Raw genomic sequence first — 19,868 nt, 5'->3', positions numbered from 1 at the left:
AGTCCAAATGCCATTTACTTGATGTATCTCTTCCACTCCTTGTGACAATACGACAATTATCCATTGTTTGTCATTTTTTTTATTTTTCTTGAAAAATAACACAAATAACATAAAGTGAAAAAGGCTTCTGAAAATAATTACAATGCTACAGGACTCCTGTTTTGATAACCGAAAAGAGGATACCACATTTACACAAAAGTATGTTTTTATATACTTATATTCATTTTTAAGGGATATGGCCAGGTGAGCATTCTGGAAGGAGACCTTTGATACAGAACCACTAACGTTACACTTTTAAGTGAACAAACAAATGCGCGACCCCAGCCCCCAAAAAAGATTGTACATCTCTACAGAATTGGACAAGGGCATGAAATTCAGTATAAAGTAGTTTTGTCAATGAAAAGAAAAAAAAGTGTATCAAAGAGGGTTGGGGAGCAGTTTCATCTAGAATATTAACATATTTACTCTAAATGTTGTCTCTAGTCTGTACAAAAACAAAGAAAGTGGAGTTTGGAAATAATAGCACCTGAAGTCTAACGGTTGTTTGAAAATGCACCATTTATCTGACACATATCCCTTAGCTTACCCCAAACACTAAATGCAACTTGCCCTTTGTTGGGGGGAGGTGTTGTTGCCATGTCGATTGCTTTTTCACACTGTCTTTCTACCCTTTTATACAACCACATCCACTCAATGTCCATGTATTGTATACTGTTTACAACTGGTTAACACAGGCCATTCCACTCACTTTTTAAGTCATGATGTAAAGTCACCTGTCACCTTAAAAATAAAAAATAAATCTCAACGCATAGTTGTGCATAAAGCAGACATCCAACTTCTAAACATTTGCTCTCTTGAATCTGACCAAAAAATATACATCTATTTAGAGCACCCACATGTAGCTGATATCAAATGAGTTAAAATGATAAATCACATGATAAATATGACTTTATGGAGATCAGCCAAACATAACGATGCAGTTGTACCCCAAAGATGAAACTTAAGTCTTTCTCAAGGAAAGAGTTTGTGATTGGATCAAGATACGAGTCTGTGTCACAAGTTGAGCACAAAGGATTTGCAGTCTAATACAGATAATTAATTGCCCATGTTCTCCCACTTCTGGCAAAAAGGTTCTTTTGCTTTTCCCACACTACATCATTTCCCAAAAGAACAACTGAAAAAAAAAGAAAGCAGAGTCTCCTCTTGAGGTACGCGGGGGAAAAATGTGTATAACGTTGAAAAGAAACATTGTTCCAACTGTGACAACCCCTTTCACCAGTTTAAACCCCACCTCTACTCTAATGTGGTACAGGTGTATGTGAACATCCCCTCCTGTCTGTGTACTTTATGACACACAGATTCACATCAGGATCCACTCGTTTGCCTTTACAGGCGCTTAGGATATCCTCTGGATCAGCTTTTCATCCGATAGGCAGTAGAGCGTGTTGACTGACAGCTCAGAGATGAAGGCCTCACAGGCCTTGCGGGAGACACCTTTAGAGCCTCGCAGGTCAAGCAGTGAGATGCAAGAGAGGCGGCGGAGATACTTGAGACACAGGTCTGTCAGTTTACTGCAACCTGGGAAAGAAACAAATGCACATACACATCAATAATAGTGGAATTAAACTACTGCACCGTGTGTGTGTGTGTGTGTGTATATTCATTCTTCCCAAAATTAGTTTCGTCTCTTGCATGTCAGCCACCCCCATAAGTCTCACCTCCCAGGTTGAGTTCAGTGAGCGTGTTTCGGGTGGACGAGCCCACTGCAGTCAGCAGGTCGATGGAGTGGTCGGTGAGGCTGTTGCAGTGGGAGAGGTCCAGTTTTGTTAAATGGGGCATGTGGCGAATTACCAGGCGCAGAGTGGAGTCACTAATGTCCAGGCCTGCTAGCCGCAAACACTGCATTGACCGTAACTGACTGCGATTGTCACAACCTGGAACAGAGGGCAAAACAAAGTAAAATGACAAGAAAGGGAAGGTATGTAGTTTTTAATTTTTCTTTATGTATGCAAGTACACAAGGAACTATGACAATACATAAAATAAGTAGGGACACTTAAGATTCAAGTGTTACTCTTTCCTCACCTGGAGGGGTGACTAGATCCCTGATCTGAGAGTCTTTGACCCCATCTGCGTACCGCAGGTCCAGAGAACGGAGGAGAGGGCAACCAGAGGAGCAGAGAGCTGAAATAGATGACCAGGAGCAACCTGCCACCATCAGATCCTTCAGTCCTGCAAAAGCAACAGAAGATTGAGATCTATCTATCTATCTATCTATCTATCTATCGTGTATTTAATGTAGGTAGAGCAAACAGCTGATTGATGGAAACATGACTAATTCAGAATTAATTTGCAAACCGTGGCATTTTTACAAAATAATTGTATGAACATAAATTCATCTTTTTATTTATGAGATTTTATTGTTTCATAGTGTCATTTATTTTCATGTTTAACACTGATAACATTGTATTTCTAAACAAAAAGTGTGTGTGTGTGTGTGTGTGTGTGTGTGTGTGTGTGTGTGTGTGTGTGTGTGTGTGCGTGCATACCAGGCAGGCGGCCAACAAGCCAGTTGAGCTGTTTTTTAGAGATGTTGGTCCAAGAGAGATCGAGCGTGACCGGCTGTCTCTTTATGATGCCAGTCAGGGCCTGAGGAGTAACGGTGCGTTTGACGCTCAGGTCAATCCGGGACCAAAGCCGCTTGTCTAAACACCTATGAACAAGCACACACTGATAAAGAACACATCCATTCATACTTATCCATTTGCAGAGTGACCTACTGACACAACACAATATTTTACACAAGTAAACGCTATCTCACTATTGAGTTTGGCCAAACTAGGTCTCGGGGAAGACCCAGGACTGGGTGGAGGTATTATACCCCTAACCTGGCCTGGGATTGGGATCCCCCAGTTGGAGCTGGTTAATGCTTCTCGGGAAAGGGAAGTTAGGGGTCCCCTGCTGGAGCTGCTGCCCCGCGACCCGATACAGGTTAAGTGGACAAAGATGGCTGGATGGATGGACTATTGAGTTTGCAATAGTAAAGATTAAAAACAAGACCAAAACAACTACATTGTTACAGGGACAGTCAGCGGTGGTGTCTTAAGTTTGAATATTGATATGAAGTGTTCATCTGTAGTGGTCCCAGTAATATTTGTTTGTTTTGTACTAGAATAGCAAATCAAATTACATGGTAAAGATTTGTTGAGACAAACAATTGACAACAATTATTATTATTATTATTATATTTGTTGCCTCAAATGTTGGTCTTAGACGTAAATGCAGCATTTATTCATGAACAAACTGAAACCTACCCTATACATTTACTACAACCTGACAACTTTGTTTAATCTTCTCTGCTGTCTTCTGTGCATCAATGTCAATATCTCTGCCGGAAACTGAAAGGGAAACTTTGGCATTGCTCTCTTTCACTTCTTTCAGAACATAACTTCATCACTCAGAGACTCAGTGATAGTTTTAAAACTCATAACGCTGGACCTCGACGTGCAGGTCAGGTCCAGCCAAAAATTAGGGATGGGTTTGATAGCATTTTATAAAATTTAAATTCCTTTCCCCTATCGTCTGCAAAAAATAAAACAAATAAACAATGGCAAAAATAACTATGATGTCCAATCACTGTGACGGAAGAAAAACTACAGTTTTTAATGACAGCCTACTTAAAAGTTTACAACCGCAACCTACAACCTGAGAGTGAGGAAATAAAATGTGTGATAAAAGAATCGTTAGCTTTAAAGCTTAAAGAATTTTTTTTTTTTTGCCAAAAAGGAACCGGACACAAAATGAAACCGGCTATTTAAACCCATCCCTAATAAAAACATATCCACTAATAGTTCTTACCATTTGTACCAGTTCTTGCAGACGGCCATGCAGACGCAGAGATCTGCTCGACTTAAGTAACAGAAGACGTACACCCACACCTCCCTCTCACAGCCTGGCCCGCTCCCGCTATTCTCCCTTTCTGCCTCGCTTCCTCCTTCCTGCAGGGCGGACAGAGGGATGCGAAGATGGGTAAGCTCTGAGGTTGAAGAAGAAGAAGAAGAGGCGCCATTGCTCAGTTTAGCTGGCCTGCTAAACCTTGTTTTTTTAGAGTCCTCCAGCTTCTCTGGTTGGGAGGTGTGAGTGTGTCCACTATGAGTGTGTGGAGGAGTGTGTCTATTGGAGTGCTGATCAGAGGGGCTGCGATTTCTAATGGGGGGTCTGACGAGGGCTCTGGTCTGGTTGTGTATTGTGGAATTGGCAGTTGGAGGGGTGATTGCTTCTAATTTGGGAACAATGGCTGATGGGTCCCGCTTGGCTCTGGTTGGCCTTTGGAGTGTCACTTTAAGATGTGAGCCATCTTTGCCCCCCGTTTCAGTGTCCTGCTCCATCTCCTCCTCCTCATCCTCCTCCGCACCATTTTGGTTGGCCACCTCGCACACTTTCTCTTCTCTCTCTTTGGCTGCCCGTCCTCCTCGCCTCGACTGTGGCTGGTTTTCTTTATCCAATCCTCTCCCACTGTTCTTCCCCATCTCCTCTTCCTGGTTGTCGTCGTCGTCGCTGCTGCTGCTGCTGCTGCTGCTGCTGTTAGTGCTGCTACTGTACTCACTCTCCCCCTCCAAATCTTCATGGCTTCTACCACCTTGGATTCCTCTTCCTGCTCCTCCTCCCCGCAGCCTCACCCCTCTCCCCCTCCCTCTGCGGGGCTCTCCCTTGGGCTCAAGTGCCAGACCGAGGGAAGACTGCTGCTGCTGGAAGGACCCAGTCCCTCCTGGAGAAATGTGGTAAGAACGGCCACTTGTCCAGGTGGAGCCCCGACCTCTGCCCTGAGATTGTCTGCTGGTAGCCGAGCGCAGGCGGGACATCACCCTGGAGCCCAACAGTCTGGGAGAACGCTCTACAGACTGTTTCTGTTGTGATATAAAGAACAAAAATGATGGCACATGAGAACAATATACTACATGCTACAAACACTAAATTCAGTGCTACAATATGTTCTGAGCAGTATTGTGTATTTTTACCAATACCTTTAAACATTAAAGTCCCAAAAATAGTTTTACATCTGCCTGCAACATCGTAGCTACAATGCTGTTCAATTACACAGAGCTAACTGTAATTCATTAAAAAAAAACTCCTGGTAAAATACTACATATACTTGTAGTATTCAAATGAAAACGTAGCATTACCGAAATAAATGCACTGCTTACCGTTAAGATTTTGCTGCGCTCTAGTTTTATCTGTAATAAACAAAACAGGTTAGGGAATGAGATATATGTCAAACAGAGAGGACAAAAACACAAATGTGGTCCGTGTCTCCAACTGTATTTTAAGCATAAGGTCATCTGCAACTTCCGCCAAACAAGTTTTAGGATGACTTTCCTTTTTTAAAAGAGCTTTTTGTATTTTATAGATTTCATTTATCTTCAGTGACTAAAACAGATCAAAAGGAATGTCATTCAGATAGGGCTCTCTGTGTACATTTTCTAGTCTTGGGCTGCCTGAATGTTTTATGCATTTAAATCTTTAAAGCTTTGAAAAAAAAGCTAATTCATGACCTCTAAATACCTTCTAAATCAACACATTTTCCCCATGGTGCAGGAAAAATGTATTTTGGCACTACTTGCTTTTGATCAATAAATATTAGAAAAAAACTCTGAATCCACGTTACCCTCTTCTTAAGTTTGAGCTCCAGTGCATTTGCTCTTTTGCGGTTTTGTTGATGCTGCAGTAGCAGTTTCTGAGAAGGTGGTGGTGCCGAGGGTCGTACTGAGGATTTGCTACGTCTCCGTTGTCTCATCCCGTCACCCACACCAATGCCTTCCCGGTAGGCAAGTTTGGAAGGTGGCAAGGAGGTTGAGCCCTCTGACTCTTCACTTTCCTCATCGCTGGAAGACTGGTGTTGTAGGCATAAGAAGAGATGGTTGGTGGGGTTGAAGAAGAAAAGGTGTAATTTTTAAGTGTGAAGATAAACCACATGGCAACTGTTGGGAATTATTGAAATAGGAAACTTTTCTGAAAAAAGGGTTGCATAGGTTGTATGAACTAAGAACACACACACAAAGAGAGAGAGAGAGAGAGAGAGAGAGAGGGAGAGGGAGAGAGAGAGAGAGAGAATGTGTTTCGGACCTCTGATGCTGAGTCTTTGCCACGGTAGCATTTGGGACATTCCCAGCAGCTGGGCAAATCTTTATTGACCTTCCCCTCACCAGGTTCCTGAAACGGCAAACAGTTAAAAGTTACTACCACATCTGACCTAACCATGCAGCTTTGTGGGCAGCAAAAGAAAACTCCACAGTTTCTGAAACAGATTACCTTAATGCATTGACGATGGACAATCTGTGAGCACACAGAGCACTCCATGAGTGAGTGAGTGCTCGGATTTGATTCATCCGACTCCCCTTCTCCACATATAGCACATCGCGCTGTGTTCGGCAAGGCAGGCTGGAGAAAGAAATCAACTTTACACTTTTCATTTTTGATCTGATGCTGATACACATTATTGGGAATTACAATTCTGAAATCCAATATATTATACATCTACAAGCCAATAGTAGGTTTTGCAGGTTTGTAAGCCATAGTTTTCACACTTCACTGGTTATCTTGATTATTCTCTGACAATCTCCATTGTAGAATAAAGAGTTTTAGAGTCATTAAAAAAAAAAACATTACATTTACCATTAGTAATTTAACCCAAATTTGAGGTACCTGCCGACTTACCGTTAGACACTGTCTCATGATACAGCCCTTTTTCATGCGTCCAGGCCCACCAAACTTCCTCATGTCGTGGCAGTACTGGCAGGTGCCGCACTCCTTCCTGCAGCAGCCGGCACAACGCTTGCACCTCACCCGTCTGCGCCTCAGGGCAGAGATGGAGGACCGTTTGGTGGACCTCTGACCTAGAGTCTTGTGTAGGGAAGGGCCCAAGCGGGGACGGGTAAAGACGGCTAGGGGAAGAGGAGTGGGGGGCTGGTACCATGAAGGCTGTTTAAGGGATATCAGAAGGACGGCAAAGAAAAGGTTAAAGTGGAAAAGGTTAGAATTGTATAGTTGTTTGATGAGCCTGAATGAAGGGCTTAATAATTTATACCATTTCTATTATTAATAGAATGTGAAAAATAAACAATATTTTTTAAAGTGATCATATGGCAGCTAAGTGCGGAACAACATTTCACCTTACTTACAGTTAAGGTGTATTTTAATATCAATTATACAGAAAGTAAATAAATCTCTACTCACTCTTTTAGGCCACTTGACAATGGGCTCTCCAGTGTAGGACAGCTTAGGGTTATCATTGGCATGCTGATTCAGAAGAGTCTGGTCAAGTGGAGAAGAGAAAAGGAGTAGTAAGACAGAAAAATGATATCTGTACTTCTACCAAGGCACATCAACAGGAGCATTCAGTTTTTCAATATATTATGAGATCAAATGCAAAAAGAACTTAGGCGACACCAACCCTCATGTCTTCGAGCAGGGCTGTAGGGTTCATGATGCCTGTAGGGACACACTTCTTCTGCTCCGGCAGCTCCTCAAGCTTCCCTAACAGGTTCCACAGTCCTTCCAGCTCAAAGGGAGTCAGCATGTGCTGAGGTGTGCTAACTTGAGCTGCCTCTTCTTCTTTGACTTCTTCTTCTTCCTTGACAACAACTTCCCTGATTTCTGTGTCACTGTTAACTCCATTGGAGGTGCCATTCTTGGTGTGGTCATTGGCTTCAAGGTCAGCCTGGGTCAGACCTGGAACGAGAGCACACAAGATGGCTGAAGTTCATGTCAGTGATGGATTCATTTATGTGTCTATGTGAAAAAGAGATAACGATGAGGACCGCAATGTTTCTTGTGTCCTCACCTATGCCCAGGGAGTATTTTTGGAACTCTGGAGTGAGGTGGGAGATGTTGGTCTGACAGTAGAGGTATCGCTCCAGGACGTACCAACACATCTCATAGTAGAACGGATAGCGGAACTTTGCTGGCACCTAGAGGAGGACAGAAACAGATTAGGAAAAATAGTGCTTAATTATTTTTTGCATCGTCAAGTTTCTTCAAATACCACGGAGAGAAAATAAAATGTAAACTATGTTGCTTTATGTTAAGTGGTTTATCTATATATAAACATATATTTATTGCTGCTTCAAAGTGCTCTTAAGCAGCTCTGAAGCATTTGTCACAAATTTGTTGTAGTTTGCTCTTCTGCTTTGTAGAAGTTGGAGGAGATATGATGTGGGTGCAGTAGCTAGAGTCCAGATGCAGCTGCCTGCATCCCCTAGCCCTGCTGATCATCTATAGCTGCGCGGTGAGAGTGTCTGAACAGTGTGTTGTATCACAACTCTGGATCACTTAGTATTTAGAGAAAAAAATAGAATAAATAATATATTTTTTTAATCTGTGCATCTCTACCTTTATGTGTTAACATTTCTTAAAATGTAAGTCATGTTGTTGAGAAATGATATCAGTGTTTTTCCATTATGCGTAATTCCATAGAACAAGATCATGAGATCATGCCTTACATAATCCCAAAATATGAAGCAATTATCAATGTGCAGGAATGCAAACTCACCATGGGTGAAAAGGGTGACCAAGATCCCAAGGAAAGTTTTTTTTCTTTCTACATACCATCTTTAAAATGTGGATATAGAGAGGATAGAAGGAAAAACTAACCCTAATTATTGTAATCTTACTGTATACAAAAGTAATGTAAGGAGGACAATGAGCCCTGATTACTGCAGTTGAGAGCTTAACCACAAGGAATGCATTAAGCATGTCCTAGTGAGTCAACCTTCTTAAAGATATCGGACAATGGAAATGTAAGATATGGAAACAAGTCACATAATTAAGCTACTTTAACAAGCGCTCTGTTTAACTACATCATAAGTAACGTAAACGTAAATCTATTTAAGCTAAATCTCTTTAACGTTGTCTCATGAACTATTCTAATGTTCCAAAACAAATCCAAAAGAAGAATAGTTCTATTACATCATGGTTACGACAGGATTAGCCTCTCTCTTATTTTACCTTAGCATAAAGTAACCATAAGGAGCAAACAACATTAGGTTAGTGACCACTTTGGCTAAGGAGCTCAACTTATTTTGTAATTGGTTGGCAAACGCTAGTAACACTAAACAAGTAGTCCCAGAGCTGTAATGTCAGTTATACAAGTGGAATTTGGAATAACAAGTTTGCTAGCTAATCTATGGACCCGTTACATCCAAATTGTGATGGCTAGAGTTCCCTAATTCAAAGCAGCTAAACCTTAAGGTTATTGTAATGCTACTATAACAGATTTTTACCTAAAGGCATGCAGGCATTTAAAACACCAGTCTTCATTCTCAGATATGTTGCAAGCCAGGAGCACCCCCCCCACCAAATTTCAAAAACTCAAAGGGTCTACACAAATCACACAAACAAACGCGATTTTCGCCGAAAGGTGAATAGTTTGCGTTCCTGTAATCATCGATGTATGTCAAGAAAACTGCTTACCCGTGTGCGATCCTCAATGCTGTAGATGTTGAGCTGCATAGGGATATTAAAGCTGTGGAGGAAATTCCCCCCAAACACCAACGTGTCTTCTGGGGTGTACACGGCATGGATCCATCCTAGAACATACAAGACACAGGATGCTGAAGGTATGTGGTGTGTGTTTTTTTTTTTTTGGTCTGTATGTGTCGCTACTATAATACTTTAACATACCTGATGGGATTATGAAGGTGTTGCCTTGTTTGAGCTCTATCCTCTGACAGTCGTGACACTTATCCCCTAAGAAGATGTCACCCTGTTTTCCTGATAAAACCCAGTTCTCATACATCTCCAGGTTCTGTGGTGAGGGTGGAATTAGCCAGAACACCTGCAGGTGTCATGGGTTAATGGTCATGTTAATTGTCGGAGGTCAACAAATACACATGTCCATGGCTCTAATGTGCATTTAATGGATTTTAACTAACAGTTAAAAATTAAAATGGCGTGTTAGTCCACAATTAAATTTATTGCTCTGACAGCATGAGAAAACAAATGTCTGTCTCTCATTACAAAACATTTCCACTGGCTCATAGGCAGCCAAATCTCAAAATCTATGATACTCGTGTGCCACTGACCTTTCCTCCTCGCAGGATGTGGTACCAGACGGAAGTGCCTCCAAAGTCAATGTGGAAATCTGTGAAGCATCCCTGCACACTCATGAGACAGTACCTGAGATGTGGAGGAAGGCCAGAAATTAGGTTTAAATTTGAATTAAAGTATTACGGATGCAGGAGATGTGATCGGTATTAGTTGTTAACTATATAACAGCAAATGTTGTACATGTTTGAGGTATCTGGTTTACTCACTTCTGTACTTTGGGATAATGCATGTCTATAATAGCATTGGTAGAGTCTCTCTGTCTCTCCTTGAGATGGCGGGGCCACATGTTGTCCACCCAGTCAATGAGGTCCACCTGGATAATTAGAAGATTAAAATGGTATTAAATAGGGCTGGGCGATATAGAGAAAATCAAATATCACAATATTTTTGACCAAATACCTCAATATCAATACCGCAACGATGTTGTAGGGTTGACTATTGGTGCTTTCACAAAATATTTACAAAAGGAGATTTTTGATAATTAATTATCAGTAATGTGGATATAATGACTTAGTGGGTAAAGGCCAATAATAGAACAGTTACAACAATCTGGTAAGATCAGAAAATGACACTTTACTGTAATGCAGCTTTTAAAACCAGGAAGAGACCACTCTTATGCCATATTACAATATAACAATATCTAGTCTCATATCACGATATTGACATATATTGCCCAACTCTAGTACAAAACATGTATTCCAATTGTCTGCACCAAACCCAAGACTAATAACTGACACTCTGACACCTCTGTATTAGACAGACAAAATGTCTACCAATCCCACCCTGGGATCATAGCCTTTAAAGCACCAGAATAATTATGAGATTAACTACTACATAGTGTCATCTACAGCATCTTTCCAAATTCATTATCTATGAAGCAGTTGCACACTTTACTTTTGGTAAAATCACAGGAATTTAAGGAGTGTTCATGTTTGCTAATTTTTTTGGACCATCTTAAGCCGCCTACACATAACCAGACGTAAAACTGCGAGCTAAGGTGCGAAGCATAGTGCAGGCATTTCAAGGGAAAAGAATAGCACAGAAATGTCATTATTGCTTATTGCTGGCAGTTGCGCCATGAAAGCGAAACGATCAAATGTGAAATAATTTGAAATTTGAGCACATTGGTCGCCAAAGTGGGGTTTTCTGGTAATTTACCTTGTTTGTGGCTTACAAGGTATACATCAGTAAGAGTTCTGAAATTAGTTTATGAATGTTGACATCTGGGTTCTTAAAAACCTGAGGTGTAAGATTGTATGCATTCTCACCGAAGCCGGTCGTTTCACCAGATTTTCTAGCCTGGTGTGGCTGAACTCCAAACTGATGACATTGTAAAGTTTTTCTCTTTCAGACGGCGGCGTCTCATAGTAGCGTCGCCACTGAGCCATTGACATCTCAATACCCTTCTGGGTGTTCACATCCATCACATCTACAATCCGTCGACTACCTGTAAAATAATAGAAATGGGTTCAACAACTGGGACCACGGTAATTAAATCCAAACTGTTCTAAAACATATTTAATACTCATAGGCATTGTGTGTAACATATACTATTTTTGATTGAAATGCCCAGCAACTATAGCCCGACCGATACTGGATTTTGGAGGCGGATATTGATATTATGTTTTTAACTTGAACAAACAAGTCAAACAAAAGATCCAATCTTTCTTTATTTGTGATATATACAAATGCTAACATAGAGACTGATTATGACATTTTACAGTTGAAAGACAGCTTTGCATTTCCCTCCAGCAGTTTGTTACTTATTGGCGGGCATTTCCACAGATTCCGATACTATCTGGGGCAAGAAAATATTGTCCTATAAGACCAGCATTTTGTGTACAAAATGTAAAGCCATTTACTCTGAAAAGGCATAAAACAGGAACTTACCAACAAAAAACTTGACATCACTCACACTGAAATCTGAGTCTGGCATTCTGAAAGAGAGGCAATTCCTTGTTGTTATTTTTTTATTTATTTGTATCGCCAGGCAGAAACAGGTCAAACAGGTGAATTGACATTTGCTCTGAATTGACTTGAAACGAAGCTAGAATATGTCTCCATAGAAGAACCTAAAGATTAGTGTTAAAAAAAAAAACGTAAAAGAAGGCAACTGACTGTATTCCAAGGCCATCTGCTGTATCAAATACAATGGGGTCCCTGAGCCCTTCCCTCTGGATGTACTCAAATGTGAAATCTAGAAAAGGAGGCACACACAGTGACATAGTCAAACAGTTATCAAAGTACACACTTGCATTGGTTAGATTACCCAAAAGCCACAGCAAAAAACTTAAATTAACCAATAAGAACTTGCAGAGAACCTTTAATCCAATTAAAAAGTGTTAAAAAGTTTAGCCTTAATTACCTTTACATGGCATAAACATGTTCATTGAAATTACTGTATGTTCCAAAAATCTCGTGGGTTAGTTGAAACCTCTCACCTTTGCCCTCCATGTGTTTGATCAAGTCAGAGTTAAACCTGACGCACTTCAACTTCATGTCCAGGTCAAACATCCGTTTCCCTTCGATTTCATCATCTGAAATTCCATCATCCTGGTAGCGACGCCGCGTCCCTGTCCGCTGAGGACAAAACAAGGCTTTTGTTCATTTCTACGTCAGACATGAAAAATATGATTTGTAGTTGGCAACAGAAAGAAGACTGGTATTGAGAAATATGGGATGTCTTACTACACTAAACCTATTTCAGTGCCAAGACAAAGCTGGGTCATAGTAGTTTAAAATACATCACATCATCACAAAATAATACATAATAAAAAGATACTTAAGCCATAAAAGCAAAAACTATTATCACATCAATTTTCTTATGAAGCGCATAAACTAACAAAGATGCAAAACTCCAAGAACTATCTGCAACATTGCTTACTGTATTTATGTAAAAGATATAAGGTGACACACAATGGAGCTTTCCCTAATATCTCAGTGGCTAAAAAGGAACTTAAATTAGCAATAAAACTAGTGCTTTCACCAATCACAATGCATCAATCCAAGCGGATTATTCAGCCAGATATCAAATCAGTTCATGTAAAAAAAAAAATACAGCATTACAATAGCAGGGGTTAATCTACCACGCACTGCCCCCCGCCCCTCCCTTCTGCCATACACCCTATGCAGCACTGCTATGCTAGACAGATGGATAAAGCACAACACCCCCGCTCTCAGAATTCCCCACCCCCATACGACAAATGTGGCAATATCTAAACTCTGCTACTCCTCACTCTCATAACTTTGTGCGGCACAGTAGCTATTAATATAAACTAAAACAATTTGATATAATGAAAGCAACCCATGCTGTTGTTTTTATATGAAGTAATAAAAATGCCGAAAGGAATCAATGAATTACAATTAAAAAAAACAATTCATTGGGTGATTTTATTAAGCTGGTGTTCAGCCAATTGGCCTAGACATGCTTTCCAAAACTAAACGCATTGACAGAATAAGCCTTATTGCGTACATATTTAGAAATAGTATCTTTTGGTATCCCCTACCACTAGTAATTAATATTTATCTGTAGACATTGGGAAGTTGAAACCACTTTACAACCAGGGGATACGATCGTAAGGAGGTGGAGCGAGGAGGTCACTGCATATTCTAGGCATCTGTGATTCCAACGATCCGCTCATTGTCAAGCAGCTGAATTAGAATCAGGTGTGTTGATTATGGGATATGCCTAAACATGCAGGCATGCAGTAGCTCTCCAGGAACATGGTTGGACACTAGACAGTGGACTTGACCCGCTTTTGAACCCCCAGTCGTTAGACAGGTTCATTACCGTTAATAAAGACCATGACACAATGGGCCAAAAGAAAGTGGGGCATTCCAATCAAATACAATAATTTGCAATTATTAGACGGCTCCGTGGATTATAAACATCACACAACTCTAATAAAAAAAACACAAAACGTTGTAAACATTAAAACAAGTTTATCAGGAAGCTGACAATGACTCACCAGGCGTTTGCTGTATCGTGTATGAGGGTCCTCCATAATCTCTAGAAGAAACAAAGTATCCTTAGTAGCATTAGTGTTTCATTGTTGTTTTACACTCTGACAGGAACATACACATCTCTCTCTGAGCAGAGCCTAGCTAGATATCCCTGCTAAGTTTAGCCAGTGAGCTAACGTTAAGGTTAGCAACACAAAACATTTACGTTGAACTTCCATCACTGCATGATTGCCGACATGAGAAACTACCTTTCCTCAGTAATATCCTGAACCAATGTGTCAATTTACTGACGTTATTTTACTGATGTTATCGGCTAACGTAAACTACTTCAGTAGACAATCCCTTTCTTAACAGTCGTCGGCTAACTCTGACGCTAGCTAGCTAGCTGAGCTTCTTTATCATTACCTCTGCGATTTAACTCCTTTTAGACGAAGTGGTGAAAGTAATGTTTCCCAGCTAGCGCGTCTGGTGTCTCTCAGTAAAGTTTATCCCCATGTTATGTTATAAAAGCAGTGTATATGGTTATGTTTATTATTGTGCGATAAAGTTATAACGATTCGACGCTTCGAGCCGCCATTTTCAGCTGGTGAGAATACACACACACATACATACATACATACACAACCCCCCCGCCCCCCTAAAAAAAAAAGCTCATGACCCACCCCCTTATTTACATCACTGCTCCAATATATTAGCATAGACACAATCTCATTGGACATAGCATGTGTTATTTATATGCTACATTCATGTAATATCAAAATAATTGGTAAAGTGTGTTTCCGAATTGAAAATGTCACATAAGTTACGTGAAGTCGGAACAACATGGAAAGTCAACATGTTTGTTACACGTCTTGCCCATACTGGAAACAACTATTGGCATGTTGCTCTAACACTATGATAACTTAAATACAGCACATCTTAATTTTAGCTTCCATGTTTTCTACACACTGCGACTTAAACTCACGAACACACCAAAGTCGGAAGAACTACTTCTAAACCCGGAATGGAGACCAACCGATGAGCACATGAATGTAGCATTATTATACGACTGCACTCGGTTTGGCTTCCTACATTTGACGGTTGTGGGTGGGTTTCTTCAGCATCAATTCTAACTCCAGTAATGGAAGAAATATTCCCATATTCATTTGACACCACTACTAGGTCCTGCGTTCTGTACAGAAGTATTTGCAACAACATGTACGTTTAAAAATTAATCATTATGCGTGTGTTATTGGATAGTTAATAATGGTCCATTATCACATAAGCTGCATTCAAATGTTGACATAAAGGAGCATGAAATTGAATCACTCAAGTATTGTACAAGTACCTTAAAAGTGTACAGTACTTGAGTGAATTACTATCCACCACTGACTAATTCTCTCGGATTGTAGGCCCACTGTTGACTAACTTTAAAATAAATTAAATATTCAACTAAATTTGACTATTGTTATTATACCAAACTATAAACTTGATTTTCTTTTGCATAAATGCAAACATGTGTTATATAGATTTTCTAACATAATTTAATATTATTTTTTTTTTCTTTACCTGTAGCCTATCTTGAGTGTTCTTGTGCTGATGTTATGCTACATTTCCCTGCAATAGATCCTTATACGAAATGTAATCTTTCACTACTTCCCAACCCGGATTATCCTCCAAACACGAAGCAGTAAAACGAGCGCACCATTGTGTAGACCCCGCCCCCACGGGGCGCTGATGGGCTGAGCCTGTCTCGTAGAAAGAACAGGGAGATGGGGGATGAAATGAGGTCAGGAAAGCCTTCCTTACAAGAATGTTATGTCGTGCATCGCCATACATTTTCTGTAGATTATCACGCAAAAAGTAAAATATGCTCTGAATGTAAAGTGTTGGGCTGTAGGAAGTCAGCCCCCATGCATGCAGGCCGAGTTATGATCAAACCTCTAACACAAGAAGCCAAGCACACACCAGCACTTGGTACAACGCACAAAAATCTTTTATTACATAACAGGCATTACTGGGTTGACACAGCCAGTGAGCGAGTGGCAGAAGAGACCATCAAGCATTTCATCAACACAGATGCATACAGACAGATCACGCACAACAAAATCACACACAATTTATTCAAATTATGACAAAAAATATGTCAGAAAATGCTACTTAATTGGATTTTTTTTTAACAGAGCAAAATCATGTTTATGATCATGAATGGTATTTTAGAGCCAAAGACAGCAAACAAAAACAAGATTAATCATAGTTTAAGGATCCTTTGAAATAATTTCCTGATAATGAATAAAAATGACTCCCTCTATGCACCACCAGGGGGCGTTATACTACAGTCAACCAGAGTGGTCTAAAATGATCATATGTCACATGTTGAACCATCTGGTTATGAACAGGCAGACTGAGAAAAATCTACACATTTATTATTTACTTACAGCGAGAAAATCATTTAAATTCAAATGATTAATAAAAGGTTAAGTGCACAGGGACATTATAGTTTAATTTTTTCTTTTTTCTTTTTTTTTGAATATAGGCTAGTTTATTACATTTGAAATCATTCAAATATTGGTCAGGGTAAAACTGGGGAGCACCTCAGGAAACGCTGTTTATCTTTTCCCTTTAAACGACACAAAGACAAAAAAAATATGACATTATTTCAACACAATGTGAAAGAATTGATTGCAGTGTTAAAGGCTGATGCGGGTGTTTTACCTGTGTTAAACCTTTCATGAGAAGAAGCTGTAGATATAGGAGAACACAACGATTCCAATGATGGAACAGCACAATGTAATCATCATCTTTTTCTGTAGATTTAATAAAAGAAAATAAACAGGAGTCAGAAGGCAGCAATCACTGGAATTAGGCTTTACAATTATTCACATTAATAGACACTGGTGTAAGGAAATGATTAAGGAGAACAAAGGGTAACAAGGGATTAGGGTGTGTGAGAGTGTGTGTGTGTATAAAGAGAGAAAAAAGATGAAAAACTTACCTCCTTTTGACACTTGGCCTAAAACTGTACTTTGCAACACATGCTGCATTAACAATCTGCTGACAACAGCTACCATCATCCCATAAAAACATTCACACTGCTCCTCCATAACATGCAGTCATCAAAAAGTTGAAAAATTCAGTTACACATTTACCTTCTGTCGCTCACAAAAGGACATGCATGAGATTTTAAGGAAACACGAGTGAACCAAGTCGTTACAAAACATAAAATCTTTAATTTTTAATAAAATCTATATCATCTTAATTTAAAACGGTGTACAACAGCTTCAGTGTTCTCCTCTTTCTCTTATTGCAGTCCATACTGATGGCTAAAGTGGTGTGGAGAAAAAGGCTTGAATAGAAGCATTAGCATTAAACAGTCAAGGGCAGAAGCCAAAAGAGACCAAGAGAGACGGTGTGTTCAAAAGACCACGCTGGGGGGGGGGGGGGGGGGGGGGGGGGGGGGGGGGGGGGGGGGGGGGGGGGGGGGCACTCACTGCAGAACCTGAATCAAAAGGAACCATTCAGGCTCTGGTCTGACTGAAACAAAGACTTTGCTCAGTAATGGTGGTTATCATAATGCACTGGAAATTTTTTACAAATTACATCTTTGCACTACAAAACCCCAACATGTGTTCAACACCTGTCTCCGGAGTGGAAATAGTGTCTCTAATACAGTCATTACATGCACAACTAAATTCACCTGCTTGAATTGCCCGATTAAAGCCTCTGGGTGACATGTGCATTGTGGTTCAATAAACTGTGTGACACATTCCCTCTTACAAGAAAAAAAATGACCTACTGAAATGATGGCGACCAACCAGTTAAACCCAATTTATTATTCACATCTAGCTACATGTAAAACTAATGCAGTCTACTAGAACAGCCCTGCAATATATATTTTCTGCATTTGTTTTGGTTAGTTGAAATTTTCAAAGATGTATACAAAATAACATTTGATTTGGTCAGGGCTAGATAAAGTAGATAAAGTATGTACTGATTTTTCATCATTGCATGATCATTTAGTTTTGGTTGAAACCGCTTTAGATATATGCTTTATGGTTTCTTTGGAGGTTGAACTTAGTGGTGCTATTCCTAAATGTTTACACAGAGAAGTTCGCACCTGCTAATGAAGTTTAACCAAAATAGCGCTAAAGCTCTTTAAACTAAAATGTTACATTGTAACCTACATGACAACCTGATTTTTTGCAGGGGCCGGTTTATTAGAATGCATTAGTTTCATATAGTTGTGCCATATAAATTGGCAAATGATGGGAAAGTTGACAAAATATAGTGACTTGTATAGAAATAAGCAAAGAAATGCATGTAAAACCAGTAAGGAGCCACCAGTCAGGGAGGCCTTACCGTAGGTTAGTTAGAGTGTCCACTTACACTATATCCTCATGTGCAACTTAATTAGGAACATCATCACAACGTTTAATAAATGTAATACTTTAACTTACTTATTAGACTATTCTGGCACTGAAATTGAAATGGTGTTACAACCCAACTCTCTTTGGTAATAAAAAATCATTTTAAAAGGGGAGGCACTCTTGTCTATATATAGTGTTAGGTCAAATGTGTCAAATAGGTCACTATGTTGAAGGTCAAGGTAGCTAACATTGTTACAAACTTACCAGAAATACAAAACAAATATGAGGCATTTCTCAAAGTGTTTGGATAATTTTAAAGCAATGAATGCATGTTTATCCGCTTAGCTGGTCCTTTTTTGTTGTTGCATCTTAGCTTCACCTGTCCATGAAATGGGTTTCTGTAAGCACCATCATATTTAAAATTAGAACCACCGGGCTCTACAGACTAAAGAGTCATAAGTGTGCACACCCATCCTTCAAGATAAAGGACCAAGTCATATTCAGGGCTAGATACATCAACGACACACAAAACAATAATTATATTATTCAGATGATCATCTGACCGTAATTACAGAAATAGACATATTTTGACATGTGAAAGTGCTGGAATACCTCCCAAAACCAACAAAATCCCAATACAGTGAACATACAGTAACTAGCTTTTCAATCAGAAAATGTGTCAAGGCTCATAAAGGCAAGAATTAATGATAAGGGAGAGGATGTGCTTCTACAAGGTTCCCACGTACTGGACATTAAAAACAATTCCAGGCTGATTCTTTGAAAGCGTATGTTGGGCAGTGAAAGGTTTAGTGACATTATGATCAGTTATTTTTCAATTCTCTTTTCCCCTCCACAGAGATACAACAGGTAATGCACCTCATGTCAGCTTCACTTTCATTTCCTCATTTTCAGCACAACATCCTCAACTGTCCAAGCCGCCGAGGGAGTCAAACAGATCCTTACAGACCAGGAAGGACAGTTCTGATAGGACAAAGGTTTTCTTGTTGTACAGCTGCAGGTTAAATATGATTATATCCAAATGGAGTGATATAATCCTTTTTTTGCTGTAGGAGGATATGAAGGAGTGGATGATGAATAAACTGATAATGCCGGCAGTCTTGTTATAGTGTCTGGGTGAGGATGATGATGACGACGATGAGAACAACTACAGCACATACTACACCAATGATGATCATCTTCTACAGAGAGGGAGACACAGAGAGAGAATAGTGTTAATGATGAGGAACAAAAACATTGAAAGGAGCCCACGGACCAAACACCAGCTGACACTGTACCTCACTTCTAGCATTGCTTTGTTTGTTCAGCATTAACCAGAAGCAAGTGCTGCAGAATAGGAGAGAAACACACACCCAAAAACTTCAGATTCAGACACACGAACACCTCAAGTAAGCCCTGTAGATAGAAGAAAAAACACACACACACACACACACACACA

At 39.9% G+C, this 19,868-nt stretch overlaps 2 protein-coding genes across 7 annotated transcripts in view; both read right to left on the bottom strand.

Moving 5' to 3' along the window:
* Nucleotides 1-60: 60 nt before the first annotated feature.
* kdm2ab (lysine (K)-specific demethylase 2Ab) lies at nt 61-14,703 on the bottom strand. Its single transcript, XM_034883969.1, has 23 exons — nt 14,472-14,703; nt 14,072-14,112; nt 12,545-12,683; nt 12,222-12,300; nt 11,994-12,040; nt 11,372-11,550; nt 10,310-10,416; nt 10,079-10,172; nt 9,678-9,831; nt 9,468-9,583; nt 7,840-7,966; nt 7,450-7,727; nt 7,233-7,310; nt 6,714-6,977; nt 6,309-6,437; nt 6,123-6,209; nt 5,665-5,889; nt 5,204-5,233; nt 3,858-4,906; nt 2,549-2,712; nt 2,085-2,231; nt 1,719-1,934; nt 61-1,578 (listed from the first exon to the last, which is right to left on the bottom strand). Exons 2-23 carry the CDS (start codon nt 14,105-14,107, stop codon nt 1,397-1,399), a joined length of 3,927 nt encoding a protein of 1,308 aa, XP_034739860.1. The 5' UTR covers nt 14,108-14,112; nt 14,472-14,703; the 3' UTR covers nt 61-1,396.
* A 1,315-nt stretch (nt 14,704-16,018) lies between these two features.
* The window catches only part of stx3a (syntaxin 3A), a 17,133-nt gene continuing 13,283 nt past the window's right edge, over nt 16,019-19,868 (bottom strand). For 3 of the 6 annotated variants that reach the window (XM_034883984.1, XM_034883989.1, XM_034883990.1), the window contains 2 exons: nt 16,761-16,852; nt 16,019-16,665 (listed from right to left, as the gene is read on the bottom strand). In XM_034883984.1, coding sequence (XP_034739875.1) covers nt 16,775-16,852 — 78 coding nt within the window. In that variant the 3' untranslated portion in view covers nt 16,019-16,665; nt 16,761-16,774. Of the gene's footprint in view, nt 16,666-16,760; nt 16,853-18,635; nt 19,612-19,868 lie in introns of those variants that run through there. The other 3 variants (XM_034883983.1, XM_034883987.1, XM_034883991.1) reach the window with 1 other exon arrangement.

The sequence above is a fragment of the Etheostoma cragini genome, chromosome 10, assembly GCF_013103735.1.
Source record: "Etheostoma cragini isolate CJK2018 chromosome 10, CSU_Ecrag_1.0, whole genome shotgun sequence".
Taxonomy (NCBI): domain Eukaryota; kingdom Metazoa; phylum Chordata; class Actinopteri; order Perciformes; family Percidae; genus Etheostoma; species Etheostoma cragini.
Note: the sequence above shows the minus strand (reverse complement) of the source record. Positions and strands in the feature narration are given on the sequence as shown.

Coding starts and splice junctions, on each gene's coding strand:
- kdm2ab (XM_034883969.1), bottom strand. CDS start 14,107: ATGGAGGACCCTCATACACGATACAGCAAACGCCTG. Junction 12,684..14,071: donor CACGATACAGCAAACGCCTG/GTGAGTCATTGT, acceptor TTTTGTCCTCAG/CGGACAGGGACGCGGCGTCG. Junction 12,301..12,544: donor CAAACACATGGAGGGCAAAG/GTGAGAGGTTTC, acceptor CTCCTTTTCTAG/ATTTCACATTTGAGTACATC.